Below are 19,949 nucleotides of genomic sequence, written 5' to 3'. Positions count from 1 at the left end.
GGGAATGTGTGGATGTCCACCCCATCTGGAGGTAGGCAAGCAACATGTTGAGAGATTGTGGTGTGCTTGACCATATCAATTGGAGACAAGATCTAATTGGCTACAAAGGAAGAATGAACCCAACTATGTATAGTTTTTGGCATTCAATTAGATCCTTTATTATATCTGAGATTTGGAGATGTAGAAATCTGGTAGCACACTATGGTATGAGTACAGCCCCCTTCTCTCAATGCAGAACAAGTCGAAGGGATCATCCTGCAAGCATGTAAGCTGGCTAGTAACACTGGTGTTTCCATTAGGAAGGAAGCTCCCAAGACAATCTTTAGGAAGCTTGTTAAGCTGAAGGTTTAACCTTTGGATTAGTATCTTTTTTGATACTAATATAACAATTTCTTCGCATTAAATAAAAACTTCTTTCATGTATGTGTATACATATATACACCTTATTGATGAGCGGACTTTGTGTATATATAATAATAATAATAATATGCAGAGAGGGATCCATGGACGAAAAGAGCAGGCCATTGTCTGCATAGCCTAGCGTTTGTTTCTGTGCTGTGCCACAGCGCCTGCTAGAGAAGCCATGGATGATGCTCACCAGATTGTGCTACAAGCTCTGGAGCAGGCAGGCGTTTCCCTACCCGCTGGCGCAGACTCAGTGCAGGACCTCTCCCCCTCCTCGCTCGTCGCCATATCCGCCAGCGCCCTCGCCCTCATCCGAGGCTCCGCTTCCCCGCCTTACCCTTCTCCTTCTTCCTTTCCACATTCCATGTCCGAGCGCTTCCGCATCTGCAACGAGCTTGCTTCCTCCATCAAAGATCTCGGCTACAGAGGCGATCTCAGCTTCCATCAAGTAAGTAACCTTACACATTTCCTCGCCTCGCCTGTTTTTTCATGATTGCCCCTCCTCTTGGCTATGCTATTGCATGATTTTCATACAAAGTGTGTATGTGGCTTGATTGCTTGCTCTGCATCCATCAGCTTTGATCTTCTGTTGTCCTGCAATAGCTTGCTTTATCTGCTTTGAAGTCAAGCCTCCTGGCCGTGCAAATGCATGATTATCTCTGAAAGGGCTGTTCACTTTCAACCTGTCTCCTTTAATCTCCTGTTTTCCTGCAATAGCTTTTACTACATGCTTTCTTTTGCTCTAATCAAGCTTCCATTACTTGCTTTGGTTCCATATCCTTTAATCTTCTGTTTCCTTGCAATGCAGCCTCTGTATATGAATAGCAAGTTTTTTGAGCTCCACGATCTTATAGAAGCTCTGATCTCCTATCTAGACTTGTGCTTTCATTAGGTATTGAATTAGGAGGAGTGGATATGCAGGTCTGTATTGGTGATGACACATGGTGCTGGGCCTGCAGTTTCTCTACCCTTCTGAGGAGGACACGCACAAACTGCTTCGTTTTCTGCTTGACAACCTCTCCAAATCTTCTGCTGGTGGCCGTGGTGGCAGAAAGGGACGTGGTGGCAAATTCGCTAACGAAGGCATCAATGCTTCAAAAACACTCGTGACAGCAAGAGAGGCACTCTCTCATTGGCTAGAAGAGGCCAATGAGAACATCAACAGTGGAATGACCGGGGATGTAGGAATGGAGAATGTTGGTGGTTCACTTTTTACCGCAAAAGTTCCATTCAGGACTTGCCCTATGCGTCTTGCCAGTTCTAACTCTGCACCAGGGAGGAAGACTCCTGCATTGATAACTTTGCAGGCCAAACCAAAGTCTTGTTTAATACCTTCAGTTTTGGAGCTTAATTCCAAAAATGCCTTGATGTCAGCTACATTGCTGGATGGTCAGTTCACTGATCTTGCTAGGGAAGCGCAAAATCTTGCAACAGGGGAGATGGGGGATGTAAGAGTAGTGGGAAAAGGTTCTCTTCAAGACGCAGATAACATAGCTTATGATGCTGCTGAAAGCAGCTTTTTGTCACGTGTAGCAATGTTTAGCAAGGAAAAGGATATGATGCTTCTGCGGGAGAGAATCATGCAAGAAGAGGGTGAAAGAAATGTACAGCAGCAGCAATCAAACGTCAATTTTTCTGATGCACAAGCAGATCTTAGACAAAGGGAAATGAGCAGGCTTGAGGAAAGACTCAGCAGTGTTTCCATTGAAAACACAAAGGTACGCATTGGTTTTGCAAATCTGTGTAATGGCCTTAATTATTGTATGTGCTTGTATATAGTATTGTAGAGCATCTATCCTTTAAAGTAGAAAGACTTGATATGTTAAAACATCTTGTAGACAATCAGGAGACAAATGGACTTGAATGCAAGCAACTCCAATGTTCTGAGCTGTTTAATTGCAAAGAGATGATTATCTTCAGGGTTTTTATTACATGCATCTACTGCATGTGATAGAATTTTTATTTATCAAACATGTTTAAGGATGTTGGGTTAGGATAGTTTGCTTGTGTCTTGGTTCTGTGAGCCAGTTTGCGGGCCTCCTTTAGGGATGGGCACTAGGGGGAGACAGGTAGGAAGAATTTTGGACTGTGCTTAAGATGATTGAAAGCAACAGAGGGAAGCCGAGTAAGCAGTAGTTTTTAAAGGGATTGGCAGGCATGAAAAGTGAGAAGGTGAACAGTTGCAGTTACTGCAGACATTCAGTAGGTAGTTTGCAACAGCAGAGAAGAAACAGGCTATTGGATTCCCAGAATTCTGCTGCAGTCTTGACACATTAATGATTCAAGGCATTCATGAGATGAGCCATGACAGGAAATGACCATAAGCACACCACTGACACTTCAGAGGGTTAATTTCGAGTTGCCTCTATTAAAGCTGTATAGGAGTTTGCCATCAGAGCTGGCTGGAGTATGTGCTTAAAAAAATGTATATACGGGCAGTTGTGAAGAAATTGAAATGTGGTTTGAAGGTAAAAGTGTACTAGCAGAAAACCTTTCAGGATTGAGGCATTATCAAATTTTCTACCCTGATTAGTCATTTAAGTGTACTAGCAGAAAACCTTTCAGGATTGAGGCATTATCAAATTTTCTACCCTGATTAGTCATTTTTGGTATAGGTTATGTCATGCACGAGGGTTGCAATGCCATTCAAGCAAGCTTATTTATTGTGCATTTTACTTAAGTCCATGGCTTGCAGTTTAGAGGTTGATTTTTTCTGTGGCACCTTATTACAGTTAACCAGGGAAGCTGTGGATTTGGATCAAAGCATCAACGAATTGGAGGTGGAGTTTGAAGCTGCATCTAAGCAGTTGGAGGTTTTGAAGAGAAATTATTATATGCTTAAGGCTGCCGCAGAAATGGCTGTTGATCCTTCCCAGACTGAGGGCTTCAAAATGCAGAAAGTAATGACTTCCATTGAGGAGAGCCGACAACGGCTTGCTGGGTTAAAGATTGAGTGGTTAGTGATTTGCATCCTTGATATCCTGCCATGTTTTTCTTGCATTGAAGTGCATGTTTTCTTTTTGTCTTTTAAATGCAGCTTTTTTTTTTTGGAGGGATTCTTACCTTATCCTTGAAGATAGCAGTAAATTTATTTGCTTTCACACATCATGTCACGTGCATGCTCTTGGATCTCCCGAGTGTGACATGGACATGCTTCTACCTATTGGGTAACTCAGAGGTCGAGTACGTGGCTGAATTTGTGTGTTTGTAAGGGCTATTTGCCATATCGTTGTAATATTTTTCAGGCACCTAATGAGCAGCCCATTGTGGACAGAATTATTGGGTTATTGTGTGAACACACTTAGTTGGACATTATTAGGGTTGGTAGGGTTGGTAGCCAACTCACGTACATTAGACACTATAAATAGGAGTATAGGCCTTAGTCTCATTCATTCATTGATTAGCCAATCATCATTGAGTCATTGAAAGCTTAGGAGCGGTGCTACCATAGAGTATCTCTATTCAGCATTGTATGTACTTCATGTTAGTAAAACATGGTAAATGCATACAATCATCCTTCGTCACTAGTAAAATTTGAGGTCAAAGGAGAGTTAACATACCGTTTTTGACCTTTTCTCAATTATTTAGCCAATTCCCTCTCCGTTTCCTTTTGTTCTACTTTAAAGTCTATGAGGGTGCACTACTAGGTACTAGATATATGTAGCAATCTACTTCTCTACAGGTAATCCATCAATCAAATCTTCAAGAAAAACATTTTTGAAAGCATGCGTAAAATTTGAAAATTGTAAAATATATCTGAAAATTGAGTAAATTAACTTTCAATTATCTTCAAAAAATAGTGAAGAAAATATCAATATTGACATTCTTGAGATCTATTGAACACTCAAGCTGCATAAGACGTGAGTTGTTGGAAATTGAGTGGGGGATTTGGCCCCCCACTTAATTTCCAACATGGTATGAGAGCTCTAGGTTGATACTGTCTCGAGTGTTAGCACCCTGCCCGTACAGTTGCCAGCAATCCGTACATGCATACTGAGCGGATCCGTACTTGTTCGTATTGAAGTACAGTCGTACTATTGTGCAGCAGCTCCCGCACTTCAGCCCTACCAAGCGCCATGTTGCTGCCTCACTGCTGAACGCCTGGCCGTCGTGAGCTGCCACAAGTCGCCGCCATTCTCTTCACTGACCCGCAGCTTCTTTGTTTGCTACTGCCTATGAGCTGCTTGACCTGCTTCACATACACCTCAGCACCTGAATGAACAAAGAAAGAGCACAGGAGAACGTGTGCTTCTGCAAAATATTGTCTCGGGTCAATTTGAGGTTTTTTTAAATTTTTGAAAATTCTACTTAATTGGAGCGTTAATCTTAAATCCCCTATCATTTCTTGAAATTGAGGGCATATATCAAGCATGAAAGGGTTGCTACAGCCTACTACATCATCATTTTTGAAAATCCCCATGTTTGGAAATCCTAATCTTAGAAAGCCTTAATTTTTGAAAACCCTTTAAAAAAGTCTTTTTATCTTCTTTGCAACTATGAGTCCTCACATGTTCATAGACAGGTTTAATGGCCAAGTTTTCCACACCTAGCTGTCATGTGCATGACATGTATATGCTAATCCCCGAAGGGCTTCAGATAAAGACAAGATTCAGGACCAAATTTAGGAGCTTCTGTAGCTTTTATTGGCAGGGAAGGTGGTGGAATGGACCAAGTTCTTGTCGGCCAGTAGAATAGAGGCTTGTCACGGTGTCGGCTACAACAGGAAGGATTTTCCTTGTCCAGGGACTTGGCCGATAGCATGTCGGCCAGTCCACTTGGCCTTCAAAGGCCTATAAATAAGAGGCGCATAGCTCATTGTTAGGCATCTCTCACCATTTTGGATGTTAGGTCATAAACTAGGGTTAGACTAGGTATTGCTACCTTTTCAAGGGCAGCGTATGGCTTGCCAGATTTGTATCCTTTTCGTATCTGGGCCATCTGGTCGCAATGACCGCTCGACTGCGAAATCCAATACAGTCATCTGGGCCATCTGATCGCAATGACCGCCCGACTGTGAAATCCAATAAAGTCATCTGGGTCATCTGGTTGCAATGACCACCTGACTGCGAAGTCCAATATATCTGGCATCGTTGCCGTCCAATGGGCCATCTGGCATTGTTGCCTCCCATATACAAATCTCGTTCTGGCATCGTCACCATCCATATACAAATCTTGCTCCTTGGGCATCGTTGCCACCCGAACTAGAGCATGTCCAAATAACCATTATAAGCAGAATAATGATCAATTCCAGTCCAATATATATACAATGAAGAGGGCTAGAGGTATGTGTTAGCATTATTCATCTCCTGGTAGTGTGCCCAAGTTGTGTATCAGGAAGAGATACCTTTGGCTGCGTTTTCTGCAGAGTTGGGGCAACAAGCAGGCTGCGTTTTCTGCAGATACGGGGCAGCAAGCAGGGGAGACACCCTGGCTGCGTTTTCTGCAGATCTGGGGTAGCAAGCAAGGGATACACCTATGGATATGTTTTCTGCAGATCTGGGGCAGCCAGAGGAGGTGCTGAAGTAGCTGTGTTTTCCTCTTCCCTCTCTTCTTCTTGGTACACGTGCTGCCAGCTGTTTACAGCAGCGTTTTTTTGCATTATCTCATCTGCGTTCTTGGAGGCAGTGGAGGCAGGTGTTCTTTTTCAGGAATGGTGCTTTCCCACATGGCCTTGAGCCCATGCTCGGCCAATCTTTGCTTTGACAAAGTTTTCAGACTCATGGGTGCACACTTGGATTCTCATCCTCGAGGTGTGTGTGGAAGACAGTTAGTCCTTTCTCGACAACAGAGGGGGTCTATGAGTTTGTGCCAATTCAGCATAGTTTTGCTGGTGTGCAGGTGTTTCCTTTAGGTTCTCAGGGTGTTCACCTTGAGAGGGGGATGTGGTTACTTGGCAGTGAGCCACTCCTATTCCCTAGGCAGATGGCCTTCTGGATTACAGGCTACAGGCACAGGAGTCTTCATCCCTACGATAAGCATTGATTTGGGAGCTTGGTGTACAGGATGATATCGGCATTCATGCAAAGGCAGGCTAGGTCACTTGGTGATGAGAGCTGTTGTCGAGGTTCACAGGTACTTGCTCAGTTGCAGGATGGGTACAGGATGCATGGTAGTTGTACAGGTTCATTGGGTGCAAGTAGGTACCAGTGGAGCAGTAGTTTGGAGTAGATGATTGACATCAGATTGTGCTTTGGGATGATGAGTTGTGGATGGTTGGTTCCACATGGACACGTGACTAGTTGGTTGGGAGCTTGCCAGCTAGGGGTGTCAGGTTTTGGCAGGAGAGCTTTCTTGAGCTCAGTGCCATAGTTAACACCAAAGAGCAAGTGGCAGAGGCAGGAGCTGATCGACTTTGCGACTTGCTTTGGAGGTTTCCTTTTCCAGCTCCTTGGACCGGTTTCACTCCCAGGATCTGAGAGGGGGTGTTAGCATTATTCATCTCCTGGTAGTGTGCCCAAGTTGTGTATCAGGGGTGCCCAGATTTATCCCGGGCAATTTATCCCGAGCAGCACCTTATTTTTTCCTCATGTTTAGGCCCTTGGTTGTAGGGTTGGCCACCCATCATCACATGTTTATTTTTTGTCCAGTCGTGAGACTTTTCTGGAGCAAGTCGGCCAGCTCATCTTGGGGCTATATAAGGCTTGCCTCCTCCTCATTTGTACTCACTCTGACAGGGGCTTCCAGGCCCGGGTCCTCCCTTAGGGGAGTAGTTCATCATGCCCACACATACGGGGACCACCCCTTGCACAGGGCTGATTGTATCATTGCTTCTTCATCATTATGCAGATTTGTTTTCCTTCTCTCTGTGCCTATGTCTCACGCTTTCCGCTGCGCACTTTTGACAGTATGATCCCTCCCTCTTGAATGTGTCTTGATTGCAAGACGTCCATATCTGTACTTCAAATACATCTCGACCAACCACTTCCTCAATGCTCATAAGCTCGAAGTATATTTGGATAGTCCTAGAAGTACTCCTTTGGCATCCATTTCACGTCCAACAACGAGTAAGTCTTGAATTCCAAGAGGAACTTTCTAACCACTGTCTTTCCTCCTTTTCTCACAGAATGAAACACAATCTGTTCTGGCTCTTCCACCCTTGGTGGATTCTTCAAAACAACTTCCTCTTGTATATGGTTTCAAGACTGTCATGGAAAACATTATATATCCTCCAATGATCTGAAAGGTCCAACCGATGACGTACATGGTTGATCTTCTTGGTATCCTAGAAAGGTCCATATACCATCATTCCCTGACTTTGCAATCCAAAGATAAAATCCATAGCAATATTCTTCCATCGATCATTCAATGGGTGCAATAATTCTACTGGTGTTTGTTGATCAAACTTGACATTCTGACAAAACAAACATTCTTAAATCATAAAGCTCAATGTCTTTCTCATACTAGGCCAATAAAAATAGCTCTCCAAAGCTTGAAGTGTAGTCAAGGTGTCTCTATGCCCCATGTATGGAGAAGCATGGCACTCTTCCACTACATAAGAAAATTCTTCTTGATGACATAAAAAGTCACCAAATTTCTATTCTGCAATCTGTTCCAAAACATCTTTGAAATCCTCTTTGGTAGCATAAGGATCCTTCATCAAAGTGAAATCGGTTTTCATGCTTGCTTGACCAATGTGTAGTTTGGGTAAGGGGATGCCCGCCCGTGAACCGTGCGTGTGAAACTGTCTGCTAACATGGTTATATGGCATGTGACAGGTGGTAAGTATTGGTCATAAACCTATCCTTAGGAGTTGCACTAATTTATAAGTGAGTGTAAACTGTGTCATTGTTTTGTATGTTGATGACCTCATTCTTTCTGGCTTAGATATTGGGTTGGTCACACAGGTTCCGTCCAAGCTTTCAGAGACATTTGAGATGACTGATCTTGGCCTTCTACATTATTTTCTTGGACTGGAGGTTTGGCAGAAAGATGACTGTATCTTCATTTCTCAGCAGAAGTATGTGAGGAAGCTGCTCACACTCTATGGGTTGTCAGATTGTACACCTCTCTCTTGTTCCATGGATCCCAATGCCAAGGAGGATGATACACCCTTGGTGGATTCCACAGAGTACCGGCAGATTGTTGGCTCATTGCTTTACCTTGCCAACACCCGTCCAAACATCTCCTATGCTATGAGTGTCCTCAAGTATTTTTAGGCATTTTATGTAGCATTTTATGCTACTGCCATGCTATTGGCCTGCTACAGCTGGCCGACCAGCATCCTGAGGGAGTATATAAGGGCTGGCTCCCTTTCCCTCAATTCATCTCATTTTTCAGCATTCAGTTGAGGTCATTAGTAATGGCTACTGCTTCTCACCATTGTACAGCACCTATGAGCTTCCCTCGTGCTCAGATTTCAGCAATAAACATCAGTTTCCAGCATTTACAGGTCTTGTACCTGGGCCTACATCTGTGTTTTATATTTTCTTCACTTTCTTTCATCTTGATGTCCTTTCGGACTCTCCCATTCGCATTCTTATAGACACCCAAAGTGCCTTGGCATTGACACGTACTTCATCTTTTCATGGCAAGACCAAGCACATTGAGGTTCATTTTCACTTTGTTCGTGAGATGGTCGCTGATGGCATCATTTCTCTGGAGTATTGTCCTAGCTGATCTCTTCACCAAACCTCTTCCTCCAGATACTATCGATCGGCTCCTTACCCATATGGGAGTCGGACCACCGTGTTTGAGCTGAGAGGAGGTGTTGGAATGATCATCTCCAGTTTGGTTTGATCCCTTTTTAACCCCTTTTATTCAGCTTATTTATCTGATATTTTTGGGTATTTATTCTACATCGCAAAATTGCAAACGTCCAAAATAGACAGTAAGTAAGCCCTTTTTTTTAATTGAAAAACAACTAATGCAAGGATTGGTGGAGATCGTGCTATACAACTACCTGTAGGCGCCTCCAATGAACATGTCGGCAGTAGTGAAAGCTGTGACAATGGACTGGTACATGACTTTGAGACTTTGGTTGACGATGTGAGAGGAGGATGTGTCGGATGTGCAGTTAGTCAAACCAAAAATGGTAGCAAGTTGGCTTGGTTATGATTAGCAACATAGCATTGTACATTGTGCTACCATTGATGGTGAAGAAGGGGGGCTGGTGTTGCCATCGATCTGGTTATCCCAGTTCCATTACAGCAGAGAAAATCCGGGGTACCTATAAGGCTGCCCAGGATACGCTCATGATAGTAGAGGTACCAGCAGTGCCAAGAGAGTGTGTGTGTGTGTTAAGATATTAATGTATTTGTACTTAGTAAATCATGATTAGTAATTAAACAGATATTTGAAAAGGTGGGGCTATGAACTGGCACAACCCTCGAGGACTTGCACTCCTCTCCTTATCTTGTCGTCAATATAATTTCGTGTTCATCTCTGCTCTCCTCCATCTCGGCATATCAACTTATCTCCTCCAAAACTCTCTCTCTCACACACACACACACACACACACACACACACACAGAGCCTGCTGCTTAATTAACCAATCCATAAGAGAGAATTTGTCGAAGGAGAATTCCACCTTGTCCTTAGCAGGTAGGCAGCAATTGAGATCGTGTGGCAGTGGATACGTTGTTGTATCCGGGCGACCTGGCAACAGTGTTTGTGCTGACTCTACAGAGTTCTCACACACAATGTTGACAGAGAACTCAAAACTGGTTACCTTTGGCTGTTTTTACTTGCGTTTGTGCTGACTCTACAGAGTTCTCACACAATATATTGTGAGAGAACTCGAAACTGGTTACCTTGGGCTGTTTTTAGCTTGCGACAGCGTGTCTTCTCTTGATATCTACGTCTATTTTTACAAAGATTTTTTTATTATCATGCCCATCTATTTTTTTACCTCCACGTGGTCTTCTCTGGATGCTTGCTTTTGTGCAAGCATCTTAGGCTACCCAAGGTAAAGATAAGGCTTATGCCTATAAAAGCATTGTACTTGGTGCTATCAAATCAATCGATCTATCCATCATTGAGTCGTGGAGTTACTCTCTCCATTGATCTTTGTTCTCTCTCTCTCTCTCTCTCTCTCTCTCCACACACAATCACCATGGACACCTTCCACCCCCCTTAGGCTCTGTACTGTGCAACCCTAGCCCTAGTGCTAAGAACAACATTCTCAGAATCGTCCAACACTTGCTCTGAAGCATGGGCTCTTGTAGATTCCAGATCCGGAATACTAGGTGCTTGAGGTGCCTACTCCATCCCGTCGAGATGGGCAGGTATAGCCTCCATTTTAGCCGCCTACGCATCCATGGATGCCTTCATGTTGAGAAGCAAATCTGTGAATGAATCCATGACAAATATCTAGTAATCAAAGACCGGGTGAGGGATTTCAGCCTTGCACGATGAGGTAAGGGTTTGGTGGGGCAGGCAGAGAACCCGAATATTCACTTTTTTCAAACCCAAATGCACATGGGTGCCAGAAAAGAAAAGAAATTTGTGCCTATGTGTTAGGGTTTTCCAGAGATAGTAGTGAGTGTGTAGTGGAAAGCATATGAATATGACGATTTGGCTATCCATGTGCCACGTGTCCTTTGTGCTGTCCAACTTTTCCTATTGGTTGCTATCTGTTGTTCGGTTGTGCCTTGCATACTCGTAGGTGTGTCATAGGTGGCCAAGGGATGCCAAATGTAGGTGTGCAGCCTGAAATGCATGCTTTTAGGCTCGTTGGCCGTGCACCCCCAAAGGGTGAAGGGTTAAAGAATCTTATTCAACCTTTAAAATACTATTGTTCATTCATGGGTAGTCCACTGCACAGTGATCTATACTTGTTCCAAAGTTGATGAACAGTGTGGTCAAGGATGCTCCACTTGATCAGCAGGTCAGACTTCAAGACCCTGCCAAGTCAATTATAAGAGAAGTGGCAGTTCTTCAAATCTTTTTCCTGAATGTTTTAAATATAGGTCAGTTTTACCGGAATATCTGGAAGATAAGGTCAGCTTTTGTAGAGCTGAGAATATGCATGTGTTTTAGAGTTTCTTGGTTGTGCATCACCTTAATGATGTATTTTTCCTACAGGGAATCTCTCTACAAGGAGTTGGAGAGTAAAAAAGGTTTTCTGGAATCATCTGCTCTGACTATGAAGGAAGAGCAACAAACAAAATTAAAACAAGTAAAAGAAACACGACAGCAAATCAAGGACACGACCATCAAATTAAAGCAAAGGTTTGCTACTAGCCCTCCTGTCTAAATTGAAGAACCGGACATTCCTATGAAAGCTTGGGAACCTCCCAGAAAATGCCGGATCTCTATCAATCTTAGTCTCTTTTGATCTATAGTAGTTGTGTGAATGATGTACAAGTCCTTCATGAACTTGATGGGTTTTACATCTTTCTGCCAAAACAGAGAAGAACAGCTTGCTTTGCTCTCTATGGAGCTGGAGAATACTATAAAGGGACCTTCAAGAAACACCTACATCAGGCGCATCACGGAGTTAATTAAGAACAGCAAGAAACAAGATACTGATATTTCTCGCATTATTGGTGAGATGCGTGATCTGCAACGTGAGAGCAATGCCAATCAGGGGCGCCTCAAGCGCACGCATGCTCTTGTTGATGAACTTGTATTTAGGTAATGGGGTTGTGGTTCTCAGATGTGGCCTTTCTAGACTAGTTTTTTTTTATAAAATTTCATCAATGTTTATGCCAAACTTGCCATGCTGATTCTGGGAAATCGTTGAATTATGCAGGGATGCCAAGAAGGATCCTGTTGGTCGCCAAGCTTATAGATTGTTAACTAGCATTCATGAGAACTTTTCTGATTGTTATGATAAGGTTTTCTCAATTGATAAAGTTCGAAGGGAGATCACTGAGCTAGAAGCAACACTGGAGACCTTAGAAAAACGGCCTGTGGATTTGAAAAAAGTCCAAGCTGATATTGATGCTCTAGTTGCTGAAAATTTATCTTTGGAGAAGAGTTTGAGGCAATGAGCAAATCCTAGGAAATCTTTTCTCATTTGATTCGTGTGAATGTACCGAATTAGTTCAGGTTGTGTAAACTGTTGTCTTTTTGGTTGATTAAATCCAATTTGTGCCTTTACGTGTATGGTTTTGGGACAAGTTCCGTGAAGTTTAGTGTAGGTGTTGTCAAGAGGGTACCTCCAGTTAAAATCTTATGTACCTTTTGCAGAATCATATTCTTCCCACCACAAATCAATTTAGAGGAACCCATTTGAGGAAAGGTGGTGAGGTTCTAATTCCTAGTTCAGTCAGATGACTTTTTGTCCTCGAGAACCTATCCATTAAAAAAAAAAACAGCAAAATTCTAGCCCAAAAAATCACCTGCCGTTTGATTAGGATGGAAGTTTTTTCACTCTGCATCTTAGCATGAGATGAGATGGAATGTCCCCACATTTCATTAGCTGGCACAATGGCAATGATGTTTTTTTTTTTTTTTGGGGTGGTGGGAGGGATTTGTGGAACCCTGCCTGCCTACACCCTCTGGATGCCCATATCTAAATATAAAGGAGTATGCTGATACATCTTAAACAAAAAATTACTTGGACCTTCTATGCAAGCCATTGTCACAGGAGACTCCATACTCGAGTGAGGCTAATAAGTACACGTGAATCAAACTTGCTTATGACTTTTCCTACTAATTTAGCAAAAGTAATGCCAGCTGTAGCACTTATGGGTATGGAGAAGAGCACTACTTAAGAAGGTTCAGTTTATGCATCGTTTAGAGGTAATTTGTGAAGGCTTAAAGATATCACTTAATGAAACTATCTGTATTCATTATCATGGAAGGTATTGATGTATACACCAGCTTGAACTTTTGTGGTCATGGTGATGGTGAGAATGGCTTGCATGGCAATAATAAAAAGAATCCTTACGATGGGCACGTTGATCAATGATCATCTCTCGTACCGGCTATTGTGGTGACGTTGATGTAAAATTTTGGTCATGTTTTTTTGTCAAAGACGTGCATACATAGATCTCTGACATATAGACAACATGAGTTTAAGATGAGGATGGAAAACTTGATCCATTACAATGATAAAATGACTAGAATGGGAGAATGCTAGTTGAATCTAAGCTTACATCACTAACCAATGATGATAAACATGTATTATGATGGAGTATATCATAAATATTACTTTGTACTCCATTATAAGTCCACTTACTAAGTGAACAAAGTTGAAGCTCTTATATAGAATCTACTCTATCTAACTACTCCTTGTTATGCTATTGTATAGTAGATGATTTGTTTTAGTTGTTACATAGGAAATAATTTGGCTAATCAGGTTGTAAGACTGTGTATAATAACTTTGTAGAAGACTTATCTTCATTTGATAGTTGCATTTTGTTGTAGCAGATCACCAACTGACGTAGGTATAAACATGGTTAAATTTCTATTGTTTCTGATTAGGTTTATAGGAATCTTAAATATATTTCTTATTTGTAAGATCCCAAAGGTAAAAATTTAGAACACAATTCTTCATTTGCTTTTCACCTCAAGTCAATCCAACTTGGCTCTTCAGTATATGTCCAACATGAGTTACCATCTAGTCATAGTCTAACAATCTTGATTCTAGAAGCCTTTATTAAAAGGCATACATCCACGATAATCTCTACTCCATGAGATGAACACTAAGAGAATATATTGTACTTGACATGTATGTGAGTACTTGAGTCACCATAGTGCATTTTGCATGCATTCAATCCTACATGCATAGTGAAGAATGATGTTAAACTCACATTTTTAACATTTCCCCTCAAAATCAACATCAACATGAATTCAATGCATACTCACTCACATCTACCAAGAGGAGGAAGAGAAGAGATGAAAAGCAAGTTGGGGTTCTCTCTAGGAAGTATACCCGCTAAGGACTAGTCTCACTCACTACCAAGACTTGTAAGCCTTCTGTTTAACATCATCTACTATGCTATTAGCCTACCTTACATTGCGTAACCCTCAAGTCAGCCACACTCTCGCTCACACTATACTACTCTTAACTACGCATAGTTAAAACATAGACAAGAGGCAAGCCAACAACATATTCGTTCCTCATGAGCTTCTACAATATAAAGGCTATATTCCTCCGCTTAAAGAGGAGATGTAAACCACACAATATGCTACTCCCATCTCCAAGGGTGGACACATTGTGTACTATATAGGTTACAATTCTTCCGATAACACCTCCCTGCTTGAGGCTACGTCGATATCCATACTTGTCATTATATCTATTACAAGAAAATATCTTTCAACCTAGAGTTCATTTGGGAAGGGGAGATAGTGCTCAACAAAGATCTCCCCTCACCTTGGGAAAGGGAGTGGAGATAGCACTCAAGAGAGATCTCCGCTCACCTTGGGAAAGGGAGGGAGATGTGCGAGCCACGAGTTGCCCTAGGGTGGTGGCCATGCACGTTGTGAGTGCACACGGTGGTGGACGGAGAAGTCTGAGGGCATCGATGGTAATAGAGAGGGACAGAGAGCTCAAAGAGCACCGATGATAATGGCAACCGGTGAGTTCAGGGAGTACCATAGATGATGATGGCTGGTGAGGTCAGATAGCTTGGTGAAGATGGTGGAGGCGAGAATGTGTTGAGATATCGAGCTCAACTAGTGCTATGGGCGGACATTGATGACTCGCTTGGGTGACAGCTTTCACACTTATGCCATTAGCATGGTTCGTGAGATTATGGTTGATATGCCGCCAGTGGATGAAAGGTTGTGTAAGCTACTTTGGAGTATTAGAGTTATGGCATAGTTATAGTGCCAGCTCATATAGTCGGGTTCACACTATAGACCGACTATTTTGTATGTTGTTGTAGGAGAGTACTTTCCCTTTATGTATGTACTCTTATCTTTTAGTTATATGGTTGTAGAGAAGAGAAGAAGATAGAAGAAAATTTAGCCATCCATCTCTCTTGTGTCTTGCACTCTCTTGTGTGTGTGTGTGCTTGGAAGGAACTCAAGCTCTCTCTCTCTCGCCCATATTCTCTTTATGATATTAGAGCTCCGGTTCGTGTGAGAGCTAAGTAGGCAAGAAAGAGGCAAAAACAAGCAAGCAAGGAAACGGTACACGGGTAAGAGAATCATCATCTCTTTCCCTTCTTAGTTTAGGTACAACACCCCTCGGTAGCTCTGGGAGCTACACTTCTCTGATTGAGGAGCTGTTTTCGTAGGCTTGGAGGTGCCTGTGTGGTACACAATACTTTGTACTGAAGTTTTGCAACTAGAATTGTGTTTCAGGCGCGTCTCGATCTCCGTTTTGTCACTGCAAGGTATTTTTGACAGTTTCGGAAAGTTTTGGTTGAGAATTGTCTCTGGTCGAAATCTGGTTATTACAGTGCAACAGTGCATTTTGGGACTGCAGACAGTGTTTGCACATGTATTATTGACATTGGGTGTATGTACATGTACTTTGGTCAGATATGGTGACCTATAGGTTGTGCTGAAGTACCGGTGCTGTAGTCACGAAAGATACTGTTGTGTTACAAATTGCATACTAAAATTGTCTGTTTGCAAATGTTCGATTCTTGCAGGAAAACATATCTGACAGATTCAATAAGATTGTTAGTGAGAAGCTGAATAAAAATAACTTCCATGCATGGGAGTTCAGAATGACCAAAGGATTTTAGGACTATGTCGAAGGAGACAATGAGGAGCCTTCTGAGTTGTCTGAAGAGAATGCCACTCCAGCAGACATAAAGGCATTTAAGGATTGGAGCCAGGGTGCAAGGAAAGTCATGTATTGGCTTTCAATTAGTGTCACAGACACGGTGATAGGACGCATATAGGATGCCAACACTCCAGCAGTTACGTGGCAGAATCTGGGTACAGATGTTCCAGACCAACACAAAGGCATTGAAATTGCAGCTAAAGCAAGAGCTGCATACTGTGGAAAAGAAAAGCATGTCTATCAATGAGTATGCTTTCAAGATCAAGGGCATTGTTGAATCCCTTGGGTCCATCAATGTATCGGTGGAAGATGATGATTTGGTGAGTGTCTGTTTGAATGGGCTTGGCAAAGAGTACTAGCCATTCAAGACCTCCATTGCAGTCAGGGAGAATATTCCCAACTTTCGAGACTTAGTGTCGATGCTGATAATAGAGGAAAAGTCACTAGGTGAGGACTCTTCTTCACAAAGCAAGAATATACATTCGAACAAGCTGTTTACTCTACTTCAAGTAGAGGCAGAGGCACACGTCGTGGTCGAGGCCAAGGTGGTGGTTGACAAGGAAATCAAAATTCTCGACAACAACAGTCTAATGGTTCACAACAGCAATCATACACAGGTGGAAGATGCCAGTCTAGAGGCAGGGGGAGCCAAAGAGGCCGAGGTGGTTGGCAAAGAAATTTGAATGTAAATAGCATAGAGTGCTATTATTGTGGCAAACCAAGGCACATGGCAAAGGACTACTATAAAAAGCAGAATGACATTAAAAGTAGAGAGTTGCAGTAAGGCAACTATGTAGTATCATCTAGTAAATAGGGAGGTGATGATAGAAGTGAGTAGTTGTTTGTGATGCAACACATGCTCATTTCCATAATAGGAGATGTGCCATGATCTCAAGATACATGGTATGTGGATTCTGGCACCTCTAACCACATGACCAGTCATGTGCTTTAGAAACAGGTGATGATACAACGCATCCCATTGCGCATGTTGGTAAAGTGCCATTGTCTATGCATGATGGCAAAATGAAGTACTTGGCAGATGTACTTCATGTTCCAAATATTACAAAGAACCTGCTTTATGTTGGACAGATGGTTGAGCAAGATTTGCAAGTGAGGTTTAATCCTCAAGGATGTTTTTTGGAAGACTTCAAAAATTAGTGTCGCTTGGTTGCAAAGGGTAACAGAAATGACATGATGTTTACTTTGGATGTTTACTTTAGTATCGCTTGGTTGAAAAGGGTAACAGAATTGACAAGATGTTTACTTTGGATGTGAACATGCCTAAAGTAAAGGCAACCATGTTTGTGGATGGAACATGTGTCATTGTAGATATTGACATATGGCACAAGCGCATTGGTCATGTGAATGTACAGTGACTGAAGTCTATGCAGGTTCAAAATATTGTTGTAGGTTTGCCAAAGTTTAAGGTTGATGGTATGCACAAAGTATGTGAAGCATGCCATCTTGGTAAACAGACCAAACATGCTTTCCCACATGAAAAACATGTCAATGCAAGGCCATTAGATGTCATACATTCGAATATATGGGGACTGACCAAGATTGCAACAATTACAGGTTGCAGGTATTATGTTACATTCATTGATGACTACACTAGGAAAGTGTGGGTTTACTTCATGAAGGAGAAAAGTGAGGTGTTTGCTTACTTTCAAAGATTTAAAGCCTTGGTCGAGAGAAGGAAAAAGGATGCAAATATAATGCCTGAGAGAACAGATGGTGGGGGAGAATATTTCTCCAATGAGTTCAACAATTTTCTAAGGAAGCAGGAAATCAAGAGACACTTTACATGTTGCAGGTACACTCCACAACAGAATGGTGTTGCAAAAAGAAAAAATAGGCACATTGCAGAAGTGGCACGTGCCTTGATGGTGGCTGAAAAGAATATGCCACATTATTTTTGGGCAGAAGCAGTAGCAACTACTATGTACATTATAAACATGACACCCATTGCAGCTATTCATGGTATGACGCCTGAATAGAAGTTTACAAGCATAAGACTGGATGTGTCTCACTTGAAAGTGTTTGGGTGTATTGCATATGTGCATGTTCCTGATGAAGTGAGAAAAAAGTTGGATCCAAAGGCAGAGAAATGCATCTTTATTGGTTATGCTATGGAGTAGAAAGGTTATAGATGTTATAACCCTATCACTTGTGAGATGCGAGTAAGCAGAGATGTTGTCTTTGACGACATGAGTAGCTGGTATGCACTAGTAGAGTGAAGGCAACATAAGATGTAGATGTAAGAAGTGCTGATGCTGCACCACATGTAGAGAAGCAATCATAGGTGCTTAGTGGACCTGGAGAGTCCTCTAGCAGTCGATCCAATATTAGGCCATGGTCAGGTAGGTTGAGGACAGATATAGGCACACATGTATCACACAAAGGGAAGGAAAAGGTAGATCAACCTTTTGTGCCTGATTTGTTAGCAGGTCACTCATATGGAGATGGTGACTTTAGCGGCTCTAAGTAGAGCCTTGATGAGGAGCTTGGCATTCCATCTGTTGTTACTCCTGGTATAAGGAGAATGAGGACTGTTCTGAGGACACCTGGCAGTGATCCAGGTGTATGTAGGTCTACGAGGGTTAGGTACCTGTTGACAAGTTGAGATATGATGGATATACAGCCCATCATTATGCTTACATGGTTAAATCAATACAGGAGTTGGAGCCCACTTGTTTTGAGCAGGTCTTGGAAATAAGAAATGGGAAGATTCTATGAAGAATGAGGAGATGGCAGCATTGGATTTAAATGCAACATGGGAGTTAGTGCCTTTGCCTAAGGAAAAGAAGGCAATTGGATGTAAGTGGGTGTATAAAGTCAAGCATAACACTGATGGTTCAGTGAGTAGGTATAAGGCAAGATTGGTGTGGCCAAAGGCTATGCGCAGACTTATGGCATTGACTATGAAGAGACATTTAGCCCGATTGCAAGAATGGCAACTGTGAGACCTGTCATTGCTATGGCTACAGCAAAAGGTTGGTCTTTACATTAGATGGATGTAAAGAATGCCTTCTTGCATGGTGATTTGCAACAAGTTTACATGATGCAGCCACTAGGTTATGAGAGTGATGCACACCTAAATTTGTGTGTAGGTTACGCAAAGCCTTGTATGGCTTGAAGCAGGCACCGAGAGCATGAACAAACAAGATCAGGAAGTATCTTGTTACCATTGGATTTTAGATATCCAATGCAATTTTTTCACTCTATGTGAAAAAGGCAGATAGAGGGATCATGTTATTAGTCATCTATGTGGATGACTTAATTATCACTGGTGATAGTGATGTTGACATACAGGATGTCAGGAGGCTTTTGAAGCAAAAGTTTGAGATGAAGGATTTGGGTGGTGAGCTGCGATATTTTTTGGGCATAGAGGTGGTGAGATCACCTCATGGCATTTTGTTATTGCAGAGGCAATATGGCTTGGACATGTTATCCAAGTATGGTATGACAGACTATAAGCCTATTTCAGTGCCATTGGAGCAGAACACAAAGCTTTCCACAGATACAGGAGAGCTTTTGGAGGACCCACTACATACAGGCGCATAGTGAGTAGCTTGATCTACATAACCCACTACTAGGCTAGACTTGAGTTATGTTGTTGGACTTGTGAGTCAGTTTAAGCACTAAGAGACTTGAAAAATCCACACTCGGCTCTAATTGCTAATCCAAACATGGTCCGATGCTGACCAAATATTGCAAGCATGAGGGATTTTCCATAGCCTCTCAAGCACTAACAGACTTGAAAAATCCACACAGGGAGCTAATTGGTAATCCAAAAATGCTATGATGCTCACCAAGCTTTAGGAGCATGTGGGGGTGGGTCCCCCCACATGCTATGATGCTCACCAAGCTTTAGGAGCATGTGGGTCCCCCCACATGCTCGCAAAGTTCAGTCACC

The 19,949-nt window shown here is 42.3% G+C and overlaps 1 protein-coding gene across 2 annotated transcripts; it reads left to right on the top strand.

The window, feature by feature from the left end:
- Positions 1–467: 467 nt before the first annotated feature.
- On the top strand, positions 468–12,447 carry LOC147637030 (uncharacterized). Of its 2 annotated transcripts, none has more exons than XM_086800643.1 (6): positions 468–853; positions 1,365–2,123; positions 3,138–3,361; positions 11,428–11,574; positions 11,755–11,979; positions 12,098–12,447. In XM_086800643.1, the coding sequence occupies exons 1-6, from the start codon at positions 584–586 to the stop codon at positions 12,336–12,338; spliced, it is 1,866 nt and encodes a 621-aa protein (XP_086656769.1). In that variant the 5' UTR covers positions 468–583; the 3' UTR covers positions 12,339–12,447. The 2 variants fall into 2 exon arrangements, with proteins under 2 accessions (XP_086656769.1, XP_086656771.1); XM_086800645.1 differs by having other exon boundaries at positions 718–853; positions 1,327–2,123.
- The last annotated feature ends 7,502 nt before the right edge of the window (positions 12,448–19,949 follow it).

Source organism: Cibotium barometz, chromosome 7 (assembly GCF_041138505.1).
Source record: "Cibotium barometz isolate CiBa-2024 chromosome 7, ASM4113850v1, whole genome shotgun sequence".
Lineage (NCBI taxonomy): Eukaryota > Viridiplantae > Streptophyta > Polypodiopsida > Cyatheales > Cibotiaceae > Cibotium > Cibotium barometz.
The sequence above is the reverse complement of the archived record's forward strand: the minus strand, read 5'-3'. Positions and strand labels throughout refer to the sequence as shown.

Coding starts and splice junctions, on each gene's coding strand:
- LOC147637030 (XM_086800643.1), top strand. CDS start 584: ATGGATGATGCTCACCAGATTGTGCTACAAGCTCTGGAGCAGGCAGGC. Junction 854..1,364: donor GCGATCTCAGCTTCCATCAA/GTAAGTAACCTT, acceptor CTGGGCCTGCAG/TTTCTCTACCCTTCTGAGGA. Junction 11,980..12,097: donor GTTGATGAACTTGTATTTAG/GTAATGGGGTTG, acceptor TGAATTATGCAG/GGATGCCAAGAAGGATCCTG.